The 22374-nt window shown below is 32.3% G+C and overlaps 2 protein-coding genes and 1 pseudogene across 2 annotated transcripts; all 3 read right to left on the bottom strand.

Annotated features, from left to right (window-relative positions):
* Positions 1-506: 506 nt before the first annotated feature.
* Positions 507-1475, bottom strand: LOC116121224 (NDR1/HIN1-like protein 6). The gene has a single exon (XM_031407171.1). The coding sequence runs from the start codon at positions 1444-1446 to the stop codon at positions 685-687; it is 762 nt and encodes a 253-aa protein (XP_031263031.1). The 5' UTR covers positions 1447-1475; the 3' UTR covers positions 507-684.
* Positions 1476-5672: 4197 nt separating this feature from the next.
* Positions 5673-6479, bottom strand: LOC116121184 (annotated as a pseudogene).
* Positions 6480-14154: 7675 nt separating this feature from the next.
* On the bottom strand, positions 14155-18889 carry LOC116121186 (protein PLANT CADMIUM RESISTANCE 10). The gene is made up of 4 exons (XM_031407134.1): positions 18821-18889; positions 18125-18359; positions 17097-17323; positions 14155-14404 (listed from the first exon to the last, which is right to left on the bottom strand). The coding sequence occupies exons 2-4, from the start codon at positions 18294-18296 to the stop codon at positions 14234-14236; spliced, it is 570 nt and encodes a 189-aa protein (XP_031262994.1). The 5' UTR covers positions 18297-18359; positions 18821-18889; the 3' UTR covers positions 14155-14233.
* Positions 18890-22374: the final 3485 nt, after the last annotated feature.

Here is a 22374-nt window from a genome sequence, read left to right as displayed (position 1 = left end):
AAACACAAATTGTGACCAAAGGAGCCTAACACTTTGATTTTTGTGAATCTATATTTATTAAGTAATTTAGATAAATTTTATGGTCAATTGAATAGTTCCCTAAATTAATTTTCTTAATTATTAAATCAATAACGGTACTTTTCAATTTCATGTCTTGACTAAGAAAGCGATGTCGGAATTATTATATCAAGAGTTGGTTGGTATGTGCTGATCAAGTCCCACCAACTACACTATTATATTTAATTATTCTTATTTTTTTTTCCTGAAAAATATATAACTTAACAAGTAAAGGAGCATCCAACCACTTAATGGCTATGTTAAAGATAAAGAAATTTAATGAGTTTTTGAATTTGAATTCCCCTATATTTAATAAGGTAACAATTGAAGTTTTTACCATCGACATTTTATGATTCTAAAAATTAGTTGAGAGTTTGATAAACGCAAACCAAAAAAAAAAAAAAAAAGCTATTATCCACCTTGGTTGAAGAATAATATAAAACGTAGTTCTTTGATAAATAATCTGATAACGTAATTTACACAAAATTCAACAAAATAAATATACATATAGGGTACCCACTACATAATAGAGTAGTCCTCCACTATTTTTATTTAACATAATTAAAGAAAAAAATGTCAAAAGTAATAAAGAAAAGCAAAATGTAGAGTAAATATTAATTACTTTATCTAAAGCCTAAGTCTAAACTTACAGCTACTATTTTGAATATTAATGGAGTAGTTATCTTGGGTTAAGCTATCTACCACCAGCCTGCACCTCACAGCAAATTGGACCTTCATCAGCTTCAATTTCCCAAGCTTAATCCTCACTGGCTGATCAACCTTGAGATCCAATGGCACATTCCCAGTCTGTTGCTGCTGTTGTTGTAGTGATGTAGCCAAAGCGGTGGCGTCTTGTGTTTGACCTGTTAATGGCAAATTAAACACTGTTGTATTCTGATGACCCTGGTAGAATTTTGGCATTGACCCTTGACATAGTTTTGTATCTGTGTACCAGACACTTATATGGCTCCCCCCTTCATAATAAATTCCTATTTTCTTGTTCGGATTTGTTGCAGTAATAGTAACATTAAAGGTCGCATCTAAGCTGGAATCGGCAGAAAAATTGAACTGGATTAATCGCATTCTGTCGACGGAATATTTTGGTATTTTTGGCTGGAAAGCAAGGTATAATATTCCAAGAACAATTGCAATGGTGATAATGAGGAGTAAAAGAAGAGAAATGGTCCAACATAAGAACTTGCAGCAACAACTTCTTTTGTTTTTGGGTGGTTTAGAGTGAAGCACAGGAAGAGTTCTTTGAAAAGGAGGATAGTGGTGGGCAGTTTGATCAGATTTTGAGGAGCCTCGTGGTACCAATGGAACTGATGGTGTGTGTTGGGCCTCGACATCTTCGTGCACCGGATGGATTTTCTGTTGATGATCCGCCATTGATGAAGAAAATATGTATGTATTGAGTATATGTAGATCCCGTATTGATATATATATAGGAGAAGCTTAAGTCGACAAAGTCAAATACGTGGAAGGTTAAAACATTTCTTTCATTGACTTTCAAATGGAGGCAGAGGCACATGATTTCATACGTTTCTTAAAAATCCAATAACGCGTCTGTTTCCAAAATACTTTCTTACACCTTTACAATCAAGTGTGAACACGTGTAGTTGAAACCCAATATTGTTTCCAACTTTTCTATTACAATCATTATCAAATAAATATATAGTCACATGTTTTCTCCAACCGAATCATAAATTGAACAATAAAAATTGTTTTAATTCAGTTTTAAGTTGATTTATAACATAATTAGTTTTGTCAAATGATACGGATATTATCAATGGTGATTATGTACGATGGAATTGATAAATAATGTTTACAAACTGAAAAAAAATTACACAAAATTTATATAAAATGACTATTCTATACTTTTTTTTTTTTTTTTTTTGGTCTATTTGTATGAATAAGTTATAAACATAATATTACTCATAAGTTTTTATGTATTATACAATTTTATATGGATTCTTATATCAATTTGGAGATTAGGATATACATGACATGATATTAAGAGCAATAATGCTAGACGTATAAACAAATCTTACAAAAATTTCTCTACAAACTAATGTGGCAGAAAATGAATGAATAAATGAATACAAAATGTCAAACTCGTCATATTTACTTTCTATTCATTTTTCTATTACATCAATTTGTATAAATTTTTTTGTAAAATTTGTTTGTACGTCTATTGAAAGAGATATGAATCACGAATAATGCTATGTGCACTAACCAAAAACCATATAACCCAAGTACTAACTGACATGATAGACATCTCTTATTGACAAGTCAATTCCCCAAAACAACTTAAAAAAAAAAAAAAAATTTCAAAATTTCAATTGTTAGCACTTGGATTAGTATAATTTGGTTTTTGCACATATCATTATTCATGAATCATTTAGACAAATAAATTCTTTAGATGTGTTTTAAAAAAAGGAGGCATATGTTTCACTTTCTAATGATTACAAAAAAAAAAATTATTAAATAAAGATGATTATTTTTGTTCTTTTACACGCAACAATTTGAAAATTAGACTTTGGAAAAACACGTTGTGGCTTATTAATAGTAAAATCACGAATTAGACAAAAACCCTTAGAATAATCAACCAAGGAAATAAATTCCAATTGAAAGTCGTTTTGATGTGTTAATAATAAGAAGCCATGGTCAATGTTGTGGTCTTTAGAAACTTCCTATCGTCATGCTTGTGTTGTATTATCTATTTGATTTTACTTTGCTTTTCAGCAATAAGCAACCTAATTATCAAGGGTGGGTGTGGGTCACTCTTCTTGACCTCATCCCTAACATCACCAACTCATTATTATAAATTTAACATTTATTTTTTTAAGAAATTGATAAATATTGATTCTGTTGTTTTTGTAACTTTTATGTTTTATTATAAGGGGTGTTTTGTAAAAAAACAAACATAGGGTGTATTTTACATTTGTATTCCTACATCGTAATATCCGTCCATTCAACTTTTTTTTTAACTTTTTTCAAAAAAAAAATTTCCCAAAAACACAAAATTGTGGAACCAAACGGAGCCTAACAATTTTGATTTTTAGTGAAATCACTATATTTATTATTAATTTAGATAAATTTTATGGTCAATTGAAGTTAGTTCCCTAAATTAATTTTCTAATTATTAAAATCAATAACGTACTTTTCATTTCATGTCTTGACTAAGAAGCGATGTCGAATTATTATATCAAGAGTTTGTTGGTATGTGCTGATCAGTCCCACCAACTCCACTATTATTTATATTTCTTATTTTTTTTTTCCTTGAAAAATATATAACTTAACAAGTAAAGAGCCATCCAACCACTATTAACTGGCTAATGTTAAAAGAAAATTTTATGAGTTTTTGATTTGAATTCCCCTTATAATTAACAATTGAAGTTTTTACCAATGACATTTTATGATCTTAAAGTTAGTTAGAGATTATTGATAAACGCAAACCATTAATCCCTCAAGGTATAATGTATAGACCCTTCCTTCACCTGCGATTCATAAAATCATGTACGACAAACGAGGAATTGATGGGAAACGGTCTGTGTTGTGTCAATACGACCTGTTTGGCTGTTTGTAGGCAACTTATTCTGCTGCCGATCATATTACGGCTTGACAAATTTTTGCTCAACACAGACTCGACTAGACTTATTCTAATTGGGTTGGCATCACGCTACACATGTCTGATTACATGTGGAGGAAGGTATTATTTAAAGGAGCTTAAACATGTATAGCTACTTCCAATAATTTTAACTTCCTTTCTTAAAAAACAAATTTAGTGATTTACCAATTATACCTTTAATAAAACGATAAATAATAGATTACTTATATATAGTAAAACATTTCTATAGTCATAATAGTAGGACTAACTAATTTTATTACTATAAGGAGGTTATAAGGTGTAATTACAAAAATTTCTTATTTCATAATTCATGTTTTAATAATACAATATTAGGATTTTAATTTACGTTTTAATAGTATTAAAGTTTTAATTCAACCTTTCAATTGTCTACTTTTGAAACGAATAGAAGATTGTGTCTTAAAACAAGATAAGTGTCTTTGATGGAATTGTAAATACAGTTACTGCATGGTAAATTGATGTGAAGTCACGGACAATTGCTAATTGTTTTAAGCATTGCAAAATTAGGACCCCCGATGTTGATGAATTGCAAATTACAAATGAAGTGGATGAGGAGAATCAAAGAGTCAATGTAGAATTGAGTGATTAGATTCGACAGCTTCACTATACTAATCGAATGGATATCAATATATTTCTCAATCATCTATATAAGCAACAAGTCATCTTGCTTTAACTGAAGAATAAATCATTGCTATAATTAGACAAGAAGAGAAAAGAAGTAATAATGAGGTTGATAGTATGGAAATACAAAAAGTTTTGTGTCAAGAAACTTTAAACATACTTGAGAAGTTAGAAATATTTTGGCTTCAACTAAAAAATGTTCAACATAGATCATCCTAGATAATGTGAGACTAAATAGTTTAGCATTTATGTAAAAGAAGACAAGTTTTTAGAAAAGAAATTTTAATATTTACCCTTTAAATAAAAACTTGACATTTTTGTAAATTTGATTAATGATAAGGACAATATAAGGGCATTGCTAAAAAATAAGGCTTCGTTTGGTTGGATTTTGGGAATACTACTTTTAGTATTCCCAAAAAAGTTAAACAGTAAAATACCCAAAAACTCACAATATTATTCAACTTTATTCAATATTTTTTAAACCCCCTAAATTTGTTAATTCAATTAAATACCCCTAAATATTTTTAATGTTTTTGTTACGGCGACTCCGGCCACCCTCCGGCGGTGGTGGCCGGCTGTCCGTATTTGAGGGTGGATTAGGGCGTGTTTTGTTAACTTTTTATGTTATTATTATAAGGGGTGTTTTGTTAAAAAAACAAAAATAGGGGGTATTTACAATTTGTAATTCCTACATCGTAATATCCGTCCAATTCAACTTTTTTTTTAATTTTTTCAAAAAAAAAAATTTCCCAAAAACACAAATTGTGAAACAAACGGAGCCTAACACTTTGATTTTAGTGAAATCACATATTTTATTAAGTAATTTAGATAAATTTTATGGTCAATTGAAGTTAGTTCCCTAAATTAATTTTTATTATTAAATCAATAACGGTACTTTTCAATTTCATGTCTTGACTAAGAAAGCGATGCGGAATTATTATATCAAGATTGGTTGGATGTGTGCTGATCAAGTCCCACAACTACACTATTATATTTAATTATTCTTTATTTTTTTCCCTGAAAAATATATAACTTAACAAGTAAAGAAGCATCCAACCACTATTAATGGCCTAATGTAAAGATAAAAAATTTTTTATGAGTTTTTGAATGAATTCCCTTATTATAATAGAGGTATCAATGAAGTTTTTACCAATGACATTTTGATTCTAAAGATTAGTTAGAGATATTGAATAAACGCAAACCAAAAAAAAAAAAAAAAACTACTATCCACCTTGTTGAGAGAATATAAACGTGTTCTTGATAATAATATGAAACGTATTACACAAAATTCAACAAAATAAATATACATATAGGGTACCCACTACATATAGAGAGTCTCCCAATTTATTTAACATAATTAAAGAAAAAAATGTCAAAAGTAATAAAGAAAAGCAAAATGTAGAGTAAATATTAATTACTTTATCTAAAGCCTAAGTCTAAACTTACAGCTACTATTTTGAATATTAATGGAGTAGTTATCTTGGGTTAAGCTATCTACCACCAGCCTGCACCTCACGCAAATTGGACCTTCATCAGCTTCAATTTCAAGCTTATCCTCACTGGCTGATCAACCTTGAGATCCAATGGCACATTCCCAGTCTGTTGCTGTGTTGTTGTAGTGATGTAGCCAAAGCGGTGGCGTTTGTGTTTGACCTGTTAATGGCAAATTAACACCTGTTGTATTCTGATGACCCTGTAGAATTTTGGCATTGACCCTTACATAGTTTTGTATCTGTGTACCAGACACTTATATGGTCCCCCCTTCATAATAAATTCCTATTTCTTGTTCGGATTTGTTGCAGTAATAGTAACATTAAAGGTCGCATCTAAGCTGGAATCGGCAGAAAAATTGAACGGATTAATCGCATTCTGTCGACGGAATATTTTGGTATTTTTGGCTGGAAAGCAAGGTATAATATTCCAGAAACAATTGCATGGTGATATGAGGAGTAAAAGAAGAGAAATGGTCCCACATAAGAACTTGCAGCAACAACTTCTTTTGTTTTTGGTGGTTTAGAGTGAAGCACAGGAGGAATAGTGGTGGGCAGTTTGATCAGATTTTGAGGAGCTCGTGGTACCAATGGAACTGATGGTGTGTGTTGGGCCCGACATCTTCGTGCACCGGATGGATTTTCTGTTGATGATCCGCCATTGATGAAGAAAATAGTGATGTATGGATATGTAGATCCCGTATGATATATATATAGAGAGAAGCTTAAGTCGACAAAGTAAATCGTGGAAGGTTAAAACATTTCTTTCATTGACTTTCAAATGGAGGCAGAGGCACATGATTTCATACGTTTCTTAAAAATCCAATAACGCGTCTGTTTCCAAAATACTTCTTACCTTACACCTTCCCAATTGTTTCCAACTTTTCTATTCATTACAATCATTATCAAATAAATATATAGTCACATGTTTTCTCCAACCGAATCATAAATTGAACATAAAAAATTGTTTTTTTTTTAGTTGATTTATAACATAATTAGTTTGTCAATGTTAATATGCCGATATTATCAATGGTGATATCAAGGGGATTAGTTACTTTGGCCCATCTTCAATTTTATTTTAAAAAATACTAATTAATATAATTCTAGATTTGGTCATTTAAAAAATATTAATAGATAAAAATATTAAGTGTAATTAAATTTATTTTGCAAATCCAACAAATTTTTTTGGATCGCTAATGGTGATTATGTATGAGGGAATTGACAAATAATGTTTTCATAATGTTTTGCTTACATAACTCAAACAGATAAAAACTACACAAAATTTATGTAAAAAGACTATTTTATACTTTGTTTTTTAATTGTTTATATGACTAAGTTGTAGAATGTTACTTATAAGTTTTTATGTATATACAATTTATATGGATCTTATATCAATTTGGAGATTAGGATATACATGGATGATATTAAGAGCAATAATGCTAGACATACAAATAAATTTATAAAGATTTCTCTATAAACTAATGTGGAGAAAATGAATGAATGAGTAAATACAAAACATCAAGTTCGTCATATTCACTCTTCCATTTATTTTCTGTCACATCAATTTGTTAAAAGTTTTTTGTAAAATGGTTATACGTCTAATATTTACTCTATGAGGAGAGATGAATCACTTAAGCAAATAATTCTTTGATGTTTTTAAAAAATGAGGCATTGTTTCACTTTTTAATAATTATAAAAAAAAAAAAAATAGACTTTAGAAAAACCGTTGTGGCTTATTAATAGTAAAATCATGAATTGGACAAAACCCCTTGAATGATCAACCAAGGCAATGAAAGTCGTGTTGATGTGTTAATAATAAGAAGCCATAGTCAATGTTGTGGTCTTTAGAAACTTCCTACGTCATGTTGTTGGTGTATCTATTTGTTTTAATTTGCTTTTCAGCAATAAGCAACCTAATATCAAGGGGGGGTGTGGGTCATGTCTTGACCTCATCCTTGCCATCACCAACTCATTATTATAAATTTAACATTATTTTTTTAAGAAATTGATAAATAAATAAACCAAAACCCCGACTAAATAATTAATTTAAGTACTTACAACCTATGCTAAATACTATATTGTTTCATCATTCATCAGGAAATGTGAGTTGTTATTAAAAATATAGTCTTATATATATATAACCGAGGTATCTAGATACTTGTGTACATCTCATTAATTCTCAAAGTTTATGAATACTTTAGATAACCATCCAAATAGCTAAAGTTTTGTCGTTCAACCACAAGACTAGTAGTTTATTGTAATTATTATAAGCGATAACTTTACAATCCTTAGGGGATGTTTGGTTAGGGGGTATTGGAAATTACTGGGGTAAGTCATCTTATATTACTTATTAATATGTTTGGCTGTCAAGTAATATAAGATACTGGTAATCTTCAAATACTAATAGTGATTATTATTGGTAATATTTGAGGTAATCTGATACCTCCATTTTCTTAGGTATCTAAGATTACCAGGGTTATCTTTTTTCGTTATAATTCTATCCCTTATTAATAATATGTTAGGACAAAATGCCCTTATTTTTAAATTTATTTACATGAATATGGTTTTCACTAATTCACCTCCAATTAATAACTTTTTGGACTAAATAAACTTTAAATTCAAAACAAATTACAACCCACCCAAGCCACCAACCCCAGCAACCTGCCGCCGCTGTTTCCGGTGCCCACGCGCGGCCAGCAGCAGCTGCCGTCGGAACTATGCACGGAAGGCGGCAGAAATGGCCACGTGAGTCAAATGGCCATTTCCGGCCAGATCTGGCTGTCAAAAGCTAGATCCATCATCGATCTAGCCGTCAATGGCCAGATCGATGGTCGTTGACGACCAGATTTGGCCATTTTCGGCCAGATTTTGGTGCGTCGTTAGGTTGCCGACGGCCGGCAGTGATTGGGTTGGTGGGTTTTTGTTTTTTTTCAAACTTTTATTATGGGGTGTTTTTGCTAAGTTTTAAATGTAGGGGGGTTATAATAATCCAAAATAATAATATTAAAAATAATATAATAATATATTTAATTAGAGGACAATTCAGTAATTTAAATAACATACTCATCAATTTATTCCTCCCAACTAGAGGTGGGCAGGGACCGGTCCCTTGCGGGCCCAGGCCTGGGCCCGTTTGGGACTGGTCCCAAATGGGAACAGTCACTCATGGGCCTAGGACCGGTCCCCAGCCCATGAGAAAAACCAGGACCCGGACCAGGCCTTAAGCCTAGTCGGGATTGGTCCCATGGGCCCAGGACCGGTCCCATGGGGCTTGGACAATTTTTTTTCCCCCCTCAATTTTTTTTATTTTGGGGGCAAACAAAATTTTATAGGGGGTTTTTAGATTTTATAGGGGTTGATTAGTAAGTTTCTAAAAATTTAATTAATTTTAAAAATAATAAATTAATAGTTAATTTTAATTTTAACATAAATGTAATATTCACATTTCACACATTCACGCTTCACAAATAAACAATTAAATAAATTTTTTTATTAAATTATCATCTTCAATTTCATCGTCAACACTAGTTACATTATTCAAATCTGTTATTCCTAAAGAGTTCGAGTAGTTCGGGATCTTCAGGGTGCTGTTGTAGTCTTCTTTTTTGCATGAGTCCAATCTCGTAAACACGTTATCACTTCAATCATCTCATCGGTTAAAGAACAACTTTGTCTCACACATCCGACCACTCGTTGAAAGTTGACTCTGATGCAATTGTTGTAGAAACCGGCCAGATAAAATGTCACGTGCCATTTGGGATATAATGGGGAATAACTTTCATGTTGGTTCCACCATTGAAGAATATCCATGTCAAGTTGCTCCTTCATCGTCATAAAGGTCAAGTCCACCTGTAGGTAGCGAGTCATTCATTTGGTCTGTGTTGTACAAGCTAGAGCTGGAGCTTCGCCACGTTCCACAAACGCCCACTTGCTCGATCCTTGAGGGGGGGCTGCATCAAGGTCCTGATCGCCTCGCTAGACGTTCCACTTCCCCTTCCCACTTCCATTGTACCTGTTCTCATATAAAGAAAAAAGTTTATCCAATTTGTGTTTAAGTCAGTCAAATAAGACGTATATCATGTCCTAAATATGGCATAACTCCGTAATACACGTAACTACGGATAATTAAACCTAGGATCTAGAAAAAGGCCTAATCCATATAAGAGTGGAATATCTAACCAATATCTTTATATTTTTCTTCCATACTTGAAACAATTCACTAAATGTTATCATATCTATATTGAGCAAAAGTTTTAGCAATTTGAACTAAAATATCTAACACTAAATTAGTAGTTGGATAATAAATACCACTTAATGTATAGTAGCATCATAAAAATTTTAAGAAATGAATAAAAAAGTTCACCAAACTGCCCAATCATCATAGTTGACAACTTCCTCTGGATAGTTCTTCGATTGACGAAATCTGTAATTTGTTTGCGGTTGGCAAAGCTTTTTCCAACATAAAGTAGGTAGAGTTCCAACGGATAGGTGTCTGTACATAACTTCAAAGGTCGAACCGGTGGCTCCTTGCTAACAATGTTGACGTACTCCTGCCATCTTTTATTTACCGCCGACGATAAATCCGATAGCTCTATGCCACCTCTCCATCTTTGAATGTATACATCTAAACCTGCTTTAACTATCAAATTGATGATGTGATAAGCACATCTCTGGTGATAAAATTTGCCTCACCGAGTGATCCAATTTCTTTCAAATAAAGAGATTGTCGTGGTGTTAGCAGCGTGCATTATCAAGCGTTAGCGCTACAAACTCTATCAGTTAATAAATATTCTTGCAAAACTTCAAGAATTGTAAAATAAATAGTTTCAGCACTATGTTTTTATAATGGTTTAAAACCTATCAATTTTGTTGTAAACCCAAATTATGATTAAGAACGTACTGTGACAGTTTAAAATTCGGTTTTTGATCTACAAGCTCATATGTCTTATGTAAGTGCAAAGATATATTCCTAAAATTTTGAAACGTTTTTAAGTTTATTATTATTTTGTTATAAAGTTTTAGATATCCTTCTACTTGTACTTCTACTAACAGGGGTATATGCTAGACAAAATGCAGTTTTAAACATATTAACAAAAAAACGATTTTCAGATAAACAAATGGGAGAGTCGTAGCAACTATATATTGCTATTTTCTCTCTTGCAACATGTGTATTGTATTGCCATGTTAAAAGAGTTGAGGATTGTGGATTAAAATTAAGTTGAGTTTGAATTTGTCTACCTGATCCACTTGAAGATGCATTATTTGGGGATGCTTCTTCTCTACGTGTCGTTGCATCGTCGAAGTCCCCTTCTCAGCGCCAATAATGGTTCCATATAAATTACATATCCCACACGATTCTTCTCCTCCCCATTTGTCTTTGGCCGTTTTGATTTGGTGAAGTATCGCCAGACATCGGACACAACCCTCTTTGACGGTCGGGGGGTTGGGCTATGTTCGTGCCCATTGACTCGCAGTCGCATGTGTTTGCTACACCTGTCCTGACCGAAGTGTGTTATGGAATTACAGCTGCTTCCTCTGGAGCAAATTGTGAAAATGGATTGAAGGCTTCAATTCTTCGGTGATGGAACATAAAACTCATTTGGGGAAGACATAAATTTATGATAAAATAATAAATAATAAAATGAAAAGAAATTAAATATAATATTAAATTATGATGATATTGAAAAATAGAAAAAAATTTGAATAATATAAATAATAATATGAATAAATTATAATAAATTGAATGAGAAATTGATTGGAGATTTGAAGTAGAGAGATTGAGAGAATGAAAGAATGAGAGATTGATTGGTGTGAAAAAAAATGAAGGTTTTAGGGTTATTTATAGTGTAGTTGGGGGGGGGGGGGAGGAGGGGGAATGAAAAAAAAACTTATAATTAATAAATAATTATAAGTTTATAACCGTTGGTGCTCTTATGACCGTTGGCAGCCAACGGTTATAAAAAGTTAAATTTCTTTTTTTAATAAATTTGTAAAAAAAATTTTAGCCCTTATAATTTATACTATTTAAGGGGTTTAATGTAATTTTACAAAGGATTAAAATGATAAAATACAAAAAAAATTTGGGCCCAGCCCTCCTCCTTAGGCCTGGTCCCGTTTGGGACCAGGCCACCTAGGACCGATCTTGAGATGACCAGTCCTAGGACCGAGTTTTGATGCTGGGCTTTGGGCTCGGTCCCAAATGCCCAGCTCTACTCTTAGGCCAGATCCGTCATCGATCTAGCCGTCAATGGCCAGGTCGATGGTCGTTGACGGCCAGATTTGGCCATTTTCGGCCAAATTTTGGTGCGCCGTTAGGTTGCGATGGCCTGCGGTGGTTGCCGACGGCCGGCAGTGACTAGGTTGGGGGGGTATTTATTGATTTTTTAAACTTTTATTATGGAGTTGTTTTTGCTAAGTTTTTAAATGTAGGGGGGTTATAATAATCCAAATAATAATAATATTAAAAAAATAATAATAATAAAAATATTTAATTAAAGGACAATTCAATAATTAAAATAACATACTCATCAATTTATTCTTAACCAAATATATTAATATAACTACCCACCAATTAACCAAACACATTTCCTAAAGATTCCCAATAATCTCAAGATATCATCTTTCCAGTAATCTAACATTCCTGAACCAAACGCCCCCTTAAAAGTATATGACCAAGGAAGGGGTTATTCTTGATTATTTAAAATTAAAACAATCTCTCGAAATTCTAAACCCTATACTTTTGAAAACACATTAGTAATTGAAGAATTAGATATCCTTTTGGGTGTCTACGCTAATGAGCACATTAGTTATTGAAGAATTAGGCAATCATTTTACAAGTCCATGATAATAACTAGCAAATTCCAGGTGTATGAAGAGGATCGAATTGTATTGGTATCTATACTTGATTTCTTCTTTGTAATACTAATTGATAAGACCTTATTTGTAAGTGCTACAGATCTTGTGCATTGAACCAAATCTATAGTATGAAATATATATATTTTTTTTTTTTCCAAGTGAAATCCCCTAGTACATGAAAGAGTGCAAAAACTACTTTGGTGTTACTTGTATGGAATAAGTCTTGGTATTTAACATGTATTTAATTTATTAGGGCTCTAACAACAAGATATGAGTCCAAGCAATAACATGAATTTTCTAACGCAATGTGCTGGATTGTTTTATTTTTCATGTTAAATTGGAGTAAAATAGAAAAGCACATGTGACACCATATTAATATTGATTAATTATTTAAAAAAGTTACAATAATTATTTCATTAAATATTTAATAAATAAGATTAACAATTTAATAAAAATTTAAAAAAAAAAAAGTTAAGAATGTTCAACAAGATTATCATAATGTTGTTATTGACATGTCATAAAAAATGCATCCGACAACACTATTGGCACCCCCAATGATGGTAATCAGAGAATTGCGGCAATGTGTTTGGCTAAAAAAAAGCCAAAAAAGATGCGTTAAATCTTTTTCCCTACTTAAAAAAAAAAAAATCTTTTCCCTTTTTTTTCTGAAAAAAACACTGTTGTGCGACGCTTCTCCTTACCACCTTTGGGTAGGCTGCCAACCAATCTACCTGCCGGCTGCCGGTATGACGTTGTGGCCGGATGTGTCTCCAGCAATAGTCACGAAAATCACGACTATAGCTTTTTAGCGAACCACTGCCAGTTTTGAATCTTTTCAATATTATTTAAATATTAATATTTCAATTAAGGAACCCAATTTTGAAAATATATATTACAATTTTTTTGAAATATGATGTGCATTTTAACCCGTGGGGCCTGAGGGGTTAATTTTGCTCTGATTAGTGTAGAGTTTTTTTTTTTTTCTTTTTTAAGAGATCCAATGCAAATAAAAATGGGGCCAAACGCCAGCAAAAAAAAAAACAAGCCCCAACGCTCTTGTACTGTCAATCCGCCAACCAAACGACCATAAGAGTTACAATCCTTGTGTACCAAATCATTATAAAAAAAAAAATAGGCCCAAACCTAACGACAAATCAGTACCTGGCCAGACACATCAATGATCAAACTAACACATGTTATGCAGCATCCGATACATGAATAAACAGTGTGGTTACAACTCCAAGATTGAAATAAATTGCTTGGAACAAGTTGAAACAATTGAGCTTGTCATCGATTCCTACCAGAGAGAGAAACTAACGAGTTTACGTTTGGTCCTTGCACTTCTACAACTCATTCAGATTTTGGTATACGATCATTGTTCAAAATAGGTAATCCCGACAACAAATTGTACGGAAATTCTACAAAATATACTCCTCAACTATAGAGAAAATGCATTGAAGGAATAAACTGGTAGCTAGAACATAATCTGGTAGAGGCCATCACAAACTGCGTACAATCCAGAAGAGGTTCTGGTCCCAGTTTAGGCATCAACACAGCTGTACTATTGCTCAGAAGTTGACTCCATTGTCTGTGTCGGCGGAGCTGTGACTACAGCTAACTTGAGATCGGGGGGATTGGAATCACCAGATCTTTCGTGAATCTCCCTGTATTCTTGACAAATGGCACACAAATGGCAGAAGAAATGTGTAACAAAGTCTCCACATGGTGCTTCCTGGATTAGACATCAAGAAATAGAGAACCAGAGACAACTCTTTAGAACAATAATTTCATTATAGAGCATAAATCAAATGACAATTCATTTATCATGACGACAGTAAATATGAGCAGAACTAGTCATTATAAACAACATTTTGAGTTACTGCAAGGCATTAATACGAACTGCCACAAAATTTATCTAAGCTGAAAGTAGTCAATTAATTTTCTTAAAAAAAAAACTCAGCAGGTTTTAGGAATCCTAGACACCAACATAAGATAAGAATCAGGCGTTATGGCCAAAAATTGATTTTTGAACCAGTCTAAACTATTATTAAAATGATAATCATTCATAGATAACTATTAGTGCAGAGGTATTTAGATACCTTTCCCATTTAATTATAGACAGAGAAAAGGAAGTTGATGATCAAATTGCCAGTTTTATCTCTAACTAATTCTTTCAACAAGAAAGAAAAGGAACTGTATTTACTTATCCTCAAAAAGGGTGGTTACAAAAGAACATGGTGAATAAGCTGTAAACCAAACTTCAAGAAAAACAAACAGAAATAAAATATATACATAAAACATAACACCCTTTACCCATACAACTTATGATAGATGAAAGAAAATGAAATGTCTCAAGAGTTGCAAAAACCTTCAGCCTACAAAGATGCTCAATGTCTAGTCTTATCCCAAAAAACTTAAAACTCCTTTCCCACCTCATAATGTAAAAAAATCCTTATGTTTACCAGAATGATTCCATAACCTCCAGCTTTTCTACCTCCACTGAAGCACAGTGGGTTTAGTCCAGTTTAGGTCCTGTTTATCATGAAAATTTTATAATTCTATGGGTCTTAAGAATACCAAGATAAGAGTCAAGTCTATAAAATCAGACCCCAGCACCAATTGCGTCATTCAACAAAAATATGTCTAGGTCAGTTTACCTTTTTCTTTTTTTGGGTTTTTTTTTTTTTTTTTTTTTAAGGGAACAGTATGTAATTTTATGTATAGAAGAAACAATTAAAAAAAGAGTATCCATCATGTCCTCTATTTCTTACTCGTGCTGAATTTCATAAACGCTAGGTGAATCTTCTCCCTCTATGCACCAAGTGGAATAACTCTAAGATTATGAGGTTACCCGTGATAAATTTAGGTGTTTATGGGGATGACAAGACCCGGATCATACTTGCCTAAATACTTAAGCTAACAGCATAACATCGTGAACACAAGCAATAAAAAAAACAAGGGAACTAAAACAGCAAAACATGTCCGTTCTTTCAAAATTACCTAAATTGATTAATGAGAATCTGAGAACATGTGGGTCTTTCGGAGTAACTTTCTTCTTCCAGTTCTTTGCTCATGGTTTTTCCCCTCATAACCCAAAGTTTAACTTATTTTCTTTTGATAAGAAACTGATTGATATATTCAATAAAAGAAATTTACAGAAGTCGAAAAAGTTTGCCACAAGTAGGCTACAAAAAAGAGGACAAGACAGTTCAACACAAACAAAAGACTGAAAAACAACAGACTAGAACATAATAAAAGGGTCCTAAAGTCGATAAAGTATATCAAAAAATTGTTGCTTCCCAACTATGAAGAATGAAGAAGAAATCCACATCTTGCGATTCAGAAGACACTGAAACCCATAAGAAAGCCCAAAACTTGGCTTTGTCCCATAAAGAATGAGCGTCCTCTCCACTTTTGTCTTAAAAAAATTCTTCCATTTATTTCTAGGAAGATAACCCCCCAAAAAGCCAAAAACGCACAACCCCACATAATTTTAGCCTTTTAAATTACCCTCAACAACATAACGTGTTTCTTAAAAAATAGAACAAAAAGAGGAAGAGGCAACCCATCAAAGATTAAAGGCATAAATCATATTCATCCACAAGTGTAAAGCAATAGGACATTGCGAAAAGAGGTAGTGTACACTTTCATACTCACAAGGGAGAAACGAAAATACTATTAATTTTGCAAAGAGCTAGACCAAGCCAAAATCTTCACCTTACTAGGAATTTCGGCTTTCCAAATCAAAGTTTAAATTACAGCAATGACTACTAACAATTACTATTTATCTCACTAATTAAAGCAACTAATCACTTAAAAATTCTTAAATGAAACAATCAAATAATTGACTTCTGAAATCCTAGTTGAATGTCAAACCCTGATTTTTGTTTGCCAATCTAAATTATAAAACTCCTAATATTTCAAAACTGTCCTCCATTACGTTCGTGCATCATCAGTTGCTTCATTAGATGCATAGTTAACACATGAATACAATAATTACAACAGTTAAAAGTGATGGTTCAAAGAAGCTCTTCACATGATGAGACTGTATATGATGACCTTGTGGTAGTGTAAAAGCTGCAGGTTAATGGAATTACTGTTATTCCTGCTTTTGGGTGATTTTGATGAAGAAGAATAGAAGAACTTCTAAAAAAGTTCAACTGATTGGAGAATTGATTTCCTGTGGGAGAAAGTATTTCTTAGAATCTTAGTTGGCAAGGAAAATTTTGCTTCATCTACAGAGATTAGCCAGCTGTGTTGATTTAAGATAGGTGTTATTATAAACATTTGTTCCTAGTAATTTATAGGTCTTTTGTCTGGAATAATGGTTCATTTCTTTGTAATCTATTCATCATTAATATATATCTTTTTATCCATCAAACATGATGAGACTGCATACAAAAAAATACACCTAAAAGTAATACCTGCAGATTATACTTTGCCCGTAGTGCCCTGCGGTAGCCACAAGCATAACATGCAACAAAGCATCCAGGCAACCCCAACAAAATGCCATCAGTCAACAAACAACATATAGTTCTGACAAAAGCCCACAAAATAAAATGGGTCATGCATGATCCAGCAAAAGTTCCTGAACCCAAGAACTCTGCATTCTTTCCAAACACAAACCAAGGGCAGAATAGACCTAAACAACCTGCACAAAGAAAACAAAAGAAGCCAGTCAGGATTCTTACTTTGGATTATAATATTCTCATACTTTCAGATGAATCACAATCTGAAAATACATACATATATATGTGTCCATTGATAATTAAAATTTCTTCAAAAGAGAAAATTTTGGGTACACCAAGTTAAGGCTGAAATCACCCAAAATTTTAAGGGTTACAAGACAAGATGCCTAAAAGCTAAATAAATAAAGTCGAAAAGTGTAATGTTGAAAATAAATAAATAAAAAACCGTTTATGGTGTAAAACAGATATGGAGTAAATACGACACTGTAGTAAGAAAAGAAAGAGCTTCAATCCCGTGAAAAGCACACAGCCTCTGTCCAACAAAATACTTCACATCAACCAAATGGTCCTGCTCCCCATACCAATAAACTCTTCTTATCCCAAATTTCATATGCAACAAACTAACAAATTATTCAATGAGCATAATATAACCCCATAGACACCAAACAGTGACAAGATAAGGCCTGATAATCAAACAACAACCGAACAACGGAGTAAAAGATGATTCACAGTTTCTCTGGATCCTTTACACATCTAACATCTATTAACTACAAACGTAGCTGTTTTATTAATTAATATCCAGTGACAATGACATTTCTCAACAAAAAGTTTAAAAAGAGAAAAAAAAAATCTTATTTTTGTGACTAAAAATGCAAAAGAGAATAGAGCAAAAACAGTTTTATTTGTTCATTTTTAAACTTAAGTGGCACCTTCATAATTTTCCTTCTGATAAAATCAAGGTCACAGGGCATAAAGTAGCATACAGCTCTGCATATCATCGCAACAAGCACAGATCCCAGACGACCACTGCACTGGTCCATCAGCCGGGTGATGAGGAACCGCAAGCTCTTCTTTGCGTGGAACAATCTCAGCCTCTGAATCTGACTGTCCCAATGGAATATAAGGAGGCGGCACATAACCACTTTGGCTTTTCATCTTTTTCAACTAGCAAAACCGATTCGTATAATCACAATTTTCTTCAAATGCTTCAGTAATGTTCTGTAAAGGTCATAAAAAGCTAGTTAATTACAACAAAACATATAGAATTTGTAATCAAAACGTAACAGAGTCGAAGTATCAAAACATAAAATCAATAACCGATAATATAATAACAGGTAATAAGAAAGGTTAAAATTACACAATTATTCAGACTTTTATTAAAAATAAAAGAACAAAAAATAGGAATGACTTAAATTTCACTAAAAAATCAGTATTAATAATTGAATTACATTACTTGATCACGGATTACCAGGGGAACACGATTATCAAGACCCATACAACACCGTCGAGTAGATATCACAAAATAAGATTCAAAATGCATCAAACACAATCATTGAATAGCACTAAATAACAAATTGATAAAACAAAATTAAATTACATAGAACCAAAGATGCGATACGAACCAGAAGAATTTAAGAGAAAACAATTGTTGAGAAATAAAGGTCAGCTTAGAATCGTACCTTCTGCTCCAAGACGCTGCAGAAACACACTCTCAGAGTTCTTACCACAACTCGTAAATAAAAAACTCCGATCGTAGTATATAATACTTTTATTACAATAATAACCATCCTTAAAATACTTTATTACAGGAATAGCCTTACTAGAAACATGTTTAATATAAAATAACAGATTACCCCTCAGGTATTGAAAATTACAATGCCCTGCTGACGTGAATTTGCCGTTTGCTTTTCTGTCATCTGACTTCCATGTAAGAATGTTAGAGGGGTAAGAGGACCAAATTAACCCTATCTCATTCCAAATTTCATTTTTTCTAGAAGAGTTAAACATTAGTAAACATGTCAAAGTAAATTGGTACCCTCAGTACTTCAATAAAAATTTAATGTTTAAGAAAGTAACAATAATGCTAGATATACGAGCAATTCTTACAAAAATTTGCATATAAACTGATGTGACAGGAAATAAATGAAAGAGTAAATACAAAAAGTCAAACTCATCATATTCATTCTTCCATTCATTTTTTATCACATCAGTTTATACACAAATTTTTGTAAAATTTATTTGTATGTCTAGTATTATTGAAGAAGTAGTCGTTGGAGCATTTCAACTCACTACTTCACTATTTTTGTCTACTTATTGAATCATTGCTATCTATAGCAACAAAAACAGTTAAAATATATAATAGCATTATTTTCTCGCATCTAATAGATAATGAAGACTTTTCAACTTATGTTTTTATAAATTTAGTCTTTATATGATGAATCTAATCCATCAAATAGTTGGACAAGTTTATTTTCCAAGTACTTGAAATTTCTCAACATGATATTCTTATCTCTAAAGGAGTTTTGATTTCCTTATTGTTAAGGGGAATCGTTATTGCCTCTAGATCATACTCAACCAACTAGCCGAGGTATTAACTATCAGTCTTGAAGTTTCAGTCTCTACTCTAATAAAAATAAAGATTAATTCCATTTACACCCCCTAAGTCTCAAGAAACTGATAGTTGGACTTTTCAATTATCAGAAATGAAGGATCAAATGACCTAAAAGAGTGGTAAATTAGGCTTTTAAACCTCCGAAGGCCACTTTATCACAATATCCTCAAATTAAAACTATTAGTGAGTTAAAGGTGTTTCTCTAGTGCAATATATGAATACGGCAAATGGCAAGCAATTGAAAATGCTTAAACAAAAAAATAAATTGCATAAATGTAAAGAGATAGGGGAAAAGAAAAAGCAAACACAACAATACACAGTGGTTCGGCCCCAACCCGATCTATGTCCACTCCTTTTAAGCTATCCCTCTTGGAGTATTCTATTATCTCCCTTGGTTGATCACCCAACCAAGCAAATCCAATACAAATAGCTTTCCTCCAAGTGTTATTAAACCTTTACACACAATTGTTTCACAAGGTGCAATTGAAACCTCTCTCTCACACACTGTGACTTACTTTCTCTCACTAGAATTTCCTAGAAACCTGAGAGTGAATCTCACTCTTTTACAACTCGAAATTTGATTGATAAAACAATGAAAAACTCTCTGAAAGAGTGGTTGAACAACTGTATAACCCAAAGAAACCTAATCTACAAAGACACAAGTTTAGGATTTAGCAAGGGTTTGATTTAGAATATGAAATTTGCAAGTGAAAGCTCTGAAAGATTGTTATAAGATTGTTTGATTTCTTTTGTTTTGAAAAAGATTAAATTTCATAGAATTTAAAGTTATTTCAGAATGAGTTTTGCTTAATTTATATATGGGAGTGCAAAAATATAGCCATTATACCTAAAAAGGGACTTTGAAAATCATAGAAATCGGTCGACCATTTCTACGATTTAATTTTATTTGGTTTTAACTTATCAACTCTTTGATGATTTTTTGAAAATATAAAGAATATAAACAACAATTAGAAAACTTGATTAGGATTTTATCTTTGGACATATATAGATTAAGTGCAGCATAAGTAAAATAATTAATGTAAGGAGAGATGAAACTTCCTATATGTAGTTTAAATTTTATATAATGCCCCAGACTTTTACATATATGAACACATGGTGAGATGAAGTGAAGATGAAATGAGATAGGTACCTCGTTGGACGATGACTACAGTGTTGTCGGCGATGGTGGTCGATCGAAGAAAGCGATAGTGGAAGAGAGAAAATGTAGGTTAGGGTTCGATTGTCGAATGAAAATGGTAAAATGGATTTAGAATTAGATTTTAGAATTGGGGAATAAGAGTTAACCCGATTTTGGCAAAAAACCAGTTGGACCGATGGTTTACTATAGTAACCCCAGTCCAACCACAGGCCAAAATAGGTGAACTCTTATCTCCTGTTTTTCACCCTGATTGGCCCAACTCAGTGGCGGGTTCCTAGTCCAATCAGTTGAAGGAGTCGGACTAGGCCGGGTTTTAAAACAAAGAATTATAATACCACAAGCCACTTATGGGTTGACTCATAAAAAACTCCTATATTTGATATAACCTTTATTTATTTATATTTATTCATCTTTTAATCTCAAAATTGAAAACCCAAGTTTTAAGATCACGCTTTACTCTTCATTCATATTATTTCTACCAACGCCTCCACTAATGGGATTTCTCTACTTCACTTCATAAGGAAATGATCTTCCCCAATCATAACAATAGCATACTTGTTTTGTTTTTTATTTTTACTGAGTTTGTTTATACGTTATTTTGAAATTTTTTGATAAGCATAAACTATTTATTCATCTATATAAGTTTATTGTTATTACAAATTGATTCTTCATGGGTTTTCTTGGCGTTGTGTACTTTTGTTTCATACTTCATGAAATTTTACATTTTTAAATTATTTCATTAATTATGTTGACGTTTGAGAGATAAATTTGTCTCAAGTAATTTTGGTATGTGATTAAAGCATTTTCAATATTTTTTTTTCTTGTCACAATTGAGAAACCTAGTGATGCACTTGTTGGTGAAGGAGAAGGTCTGTTGTTGCTCTACGTAAGGAACACTAGAGATAAGGCCTAAACTTGGTCAATTTGTGCATTACTTATTGTATTCTTTATCAATTATTTCAATTTATTAAAATATTTAATTCAAAGGGAGTTTTACAAAAACATAAAGAAAATGAGAAAAGTAAATATTTAGGTATAAATAATAACAATGACGATCACCATTATCTCTATGACGTCTTATGCCCTCTTGGCTATTGTGATATGAATTTAGAGAACAATGAAGACTATGAAAACTAGATTGATATTACAAACAAAGCATTTCATGAAACAAATGTAACTTTCATATCACAAGAAACATATCCATGTCACTAACATTACTCGTACAATTGATACACCAACATCCTAATCAAACAATCAATAAAATGAAAGGTAACATTTTTAACTTGTATAAAGTTCTCTCAAACATTGAAAAAAAAAAAAAAAAAAAAACTCACATTTTTTGAGCAAAATTTCGGTTATGCTTGATTGGCTGTCCCTTAAAAATAAGGGCAGCACCGCCAAATTCTCACGTGTAATTTAAGTTTCTTATACTCTGTAAATCCATCAAGACAAGGCCTAAAAGT

The sequence above is a fragment of the Pistacia vera genome, unplaced genomic scaffold, assembly GCF_008641045.1.
Source record: "Pistacia vera cultivar Batoury unplaced genomic scaffold, PisVer_v2 Contig970, whole genome shotgun sequence".
Classification (NCBI taxonomy): domain Eukaryota; kingdom Viridiplantae; phylum Streptophyta; class Magnoliopsida; order Sapindales; family Anacardiaceae; genus Pistacia; species Pistacia vera.
Note: the sequence above shows the minus strand (reverse complement) of the source record. Positions and strands in the feature narration are given on the sequence as shown.

Bases quoted from the DNA above. Each gene is read 5' to 3' on its own strand.
- LOC116121186 (XM_031407134.1), bottom strand. From the start codon at position 18,296: ATGAAAAGCCAAAGTGGTTATGTGCCGCCTCCTTATATTCCATTGGGA. The intron at 17,324-18,124 runs GTATGCTACTTT...TTCTTTGTGCAG, and splicing joins TTGCGATGATATGCAGAGCT to GTTGTTTAGGTCTATTCTGC. The intron at 14,405-17,096 runs GTATTACTTTTA...TGTCTAATCCAG, and splicing joins GGGCAAAGTATAATCTGCAG to GAAGCACCATGTGGAGACTT.
- LOC116121224 (XM_031407171.1), bottom strand. From the start codon at position 1,446: ATGGCGGATCATCAACAGAAAATCCATCCGGTGCACGAAGATGTCGAG.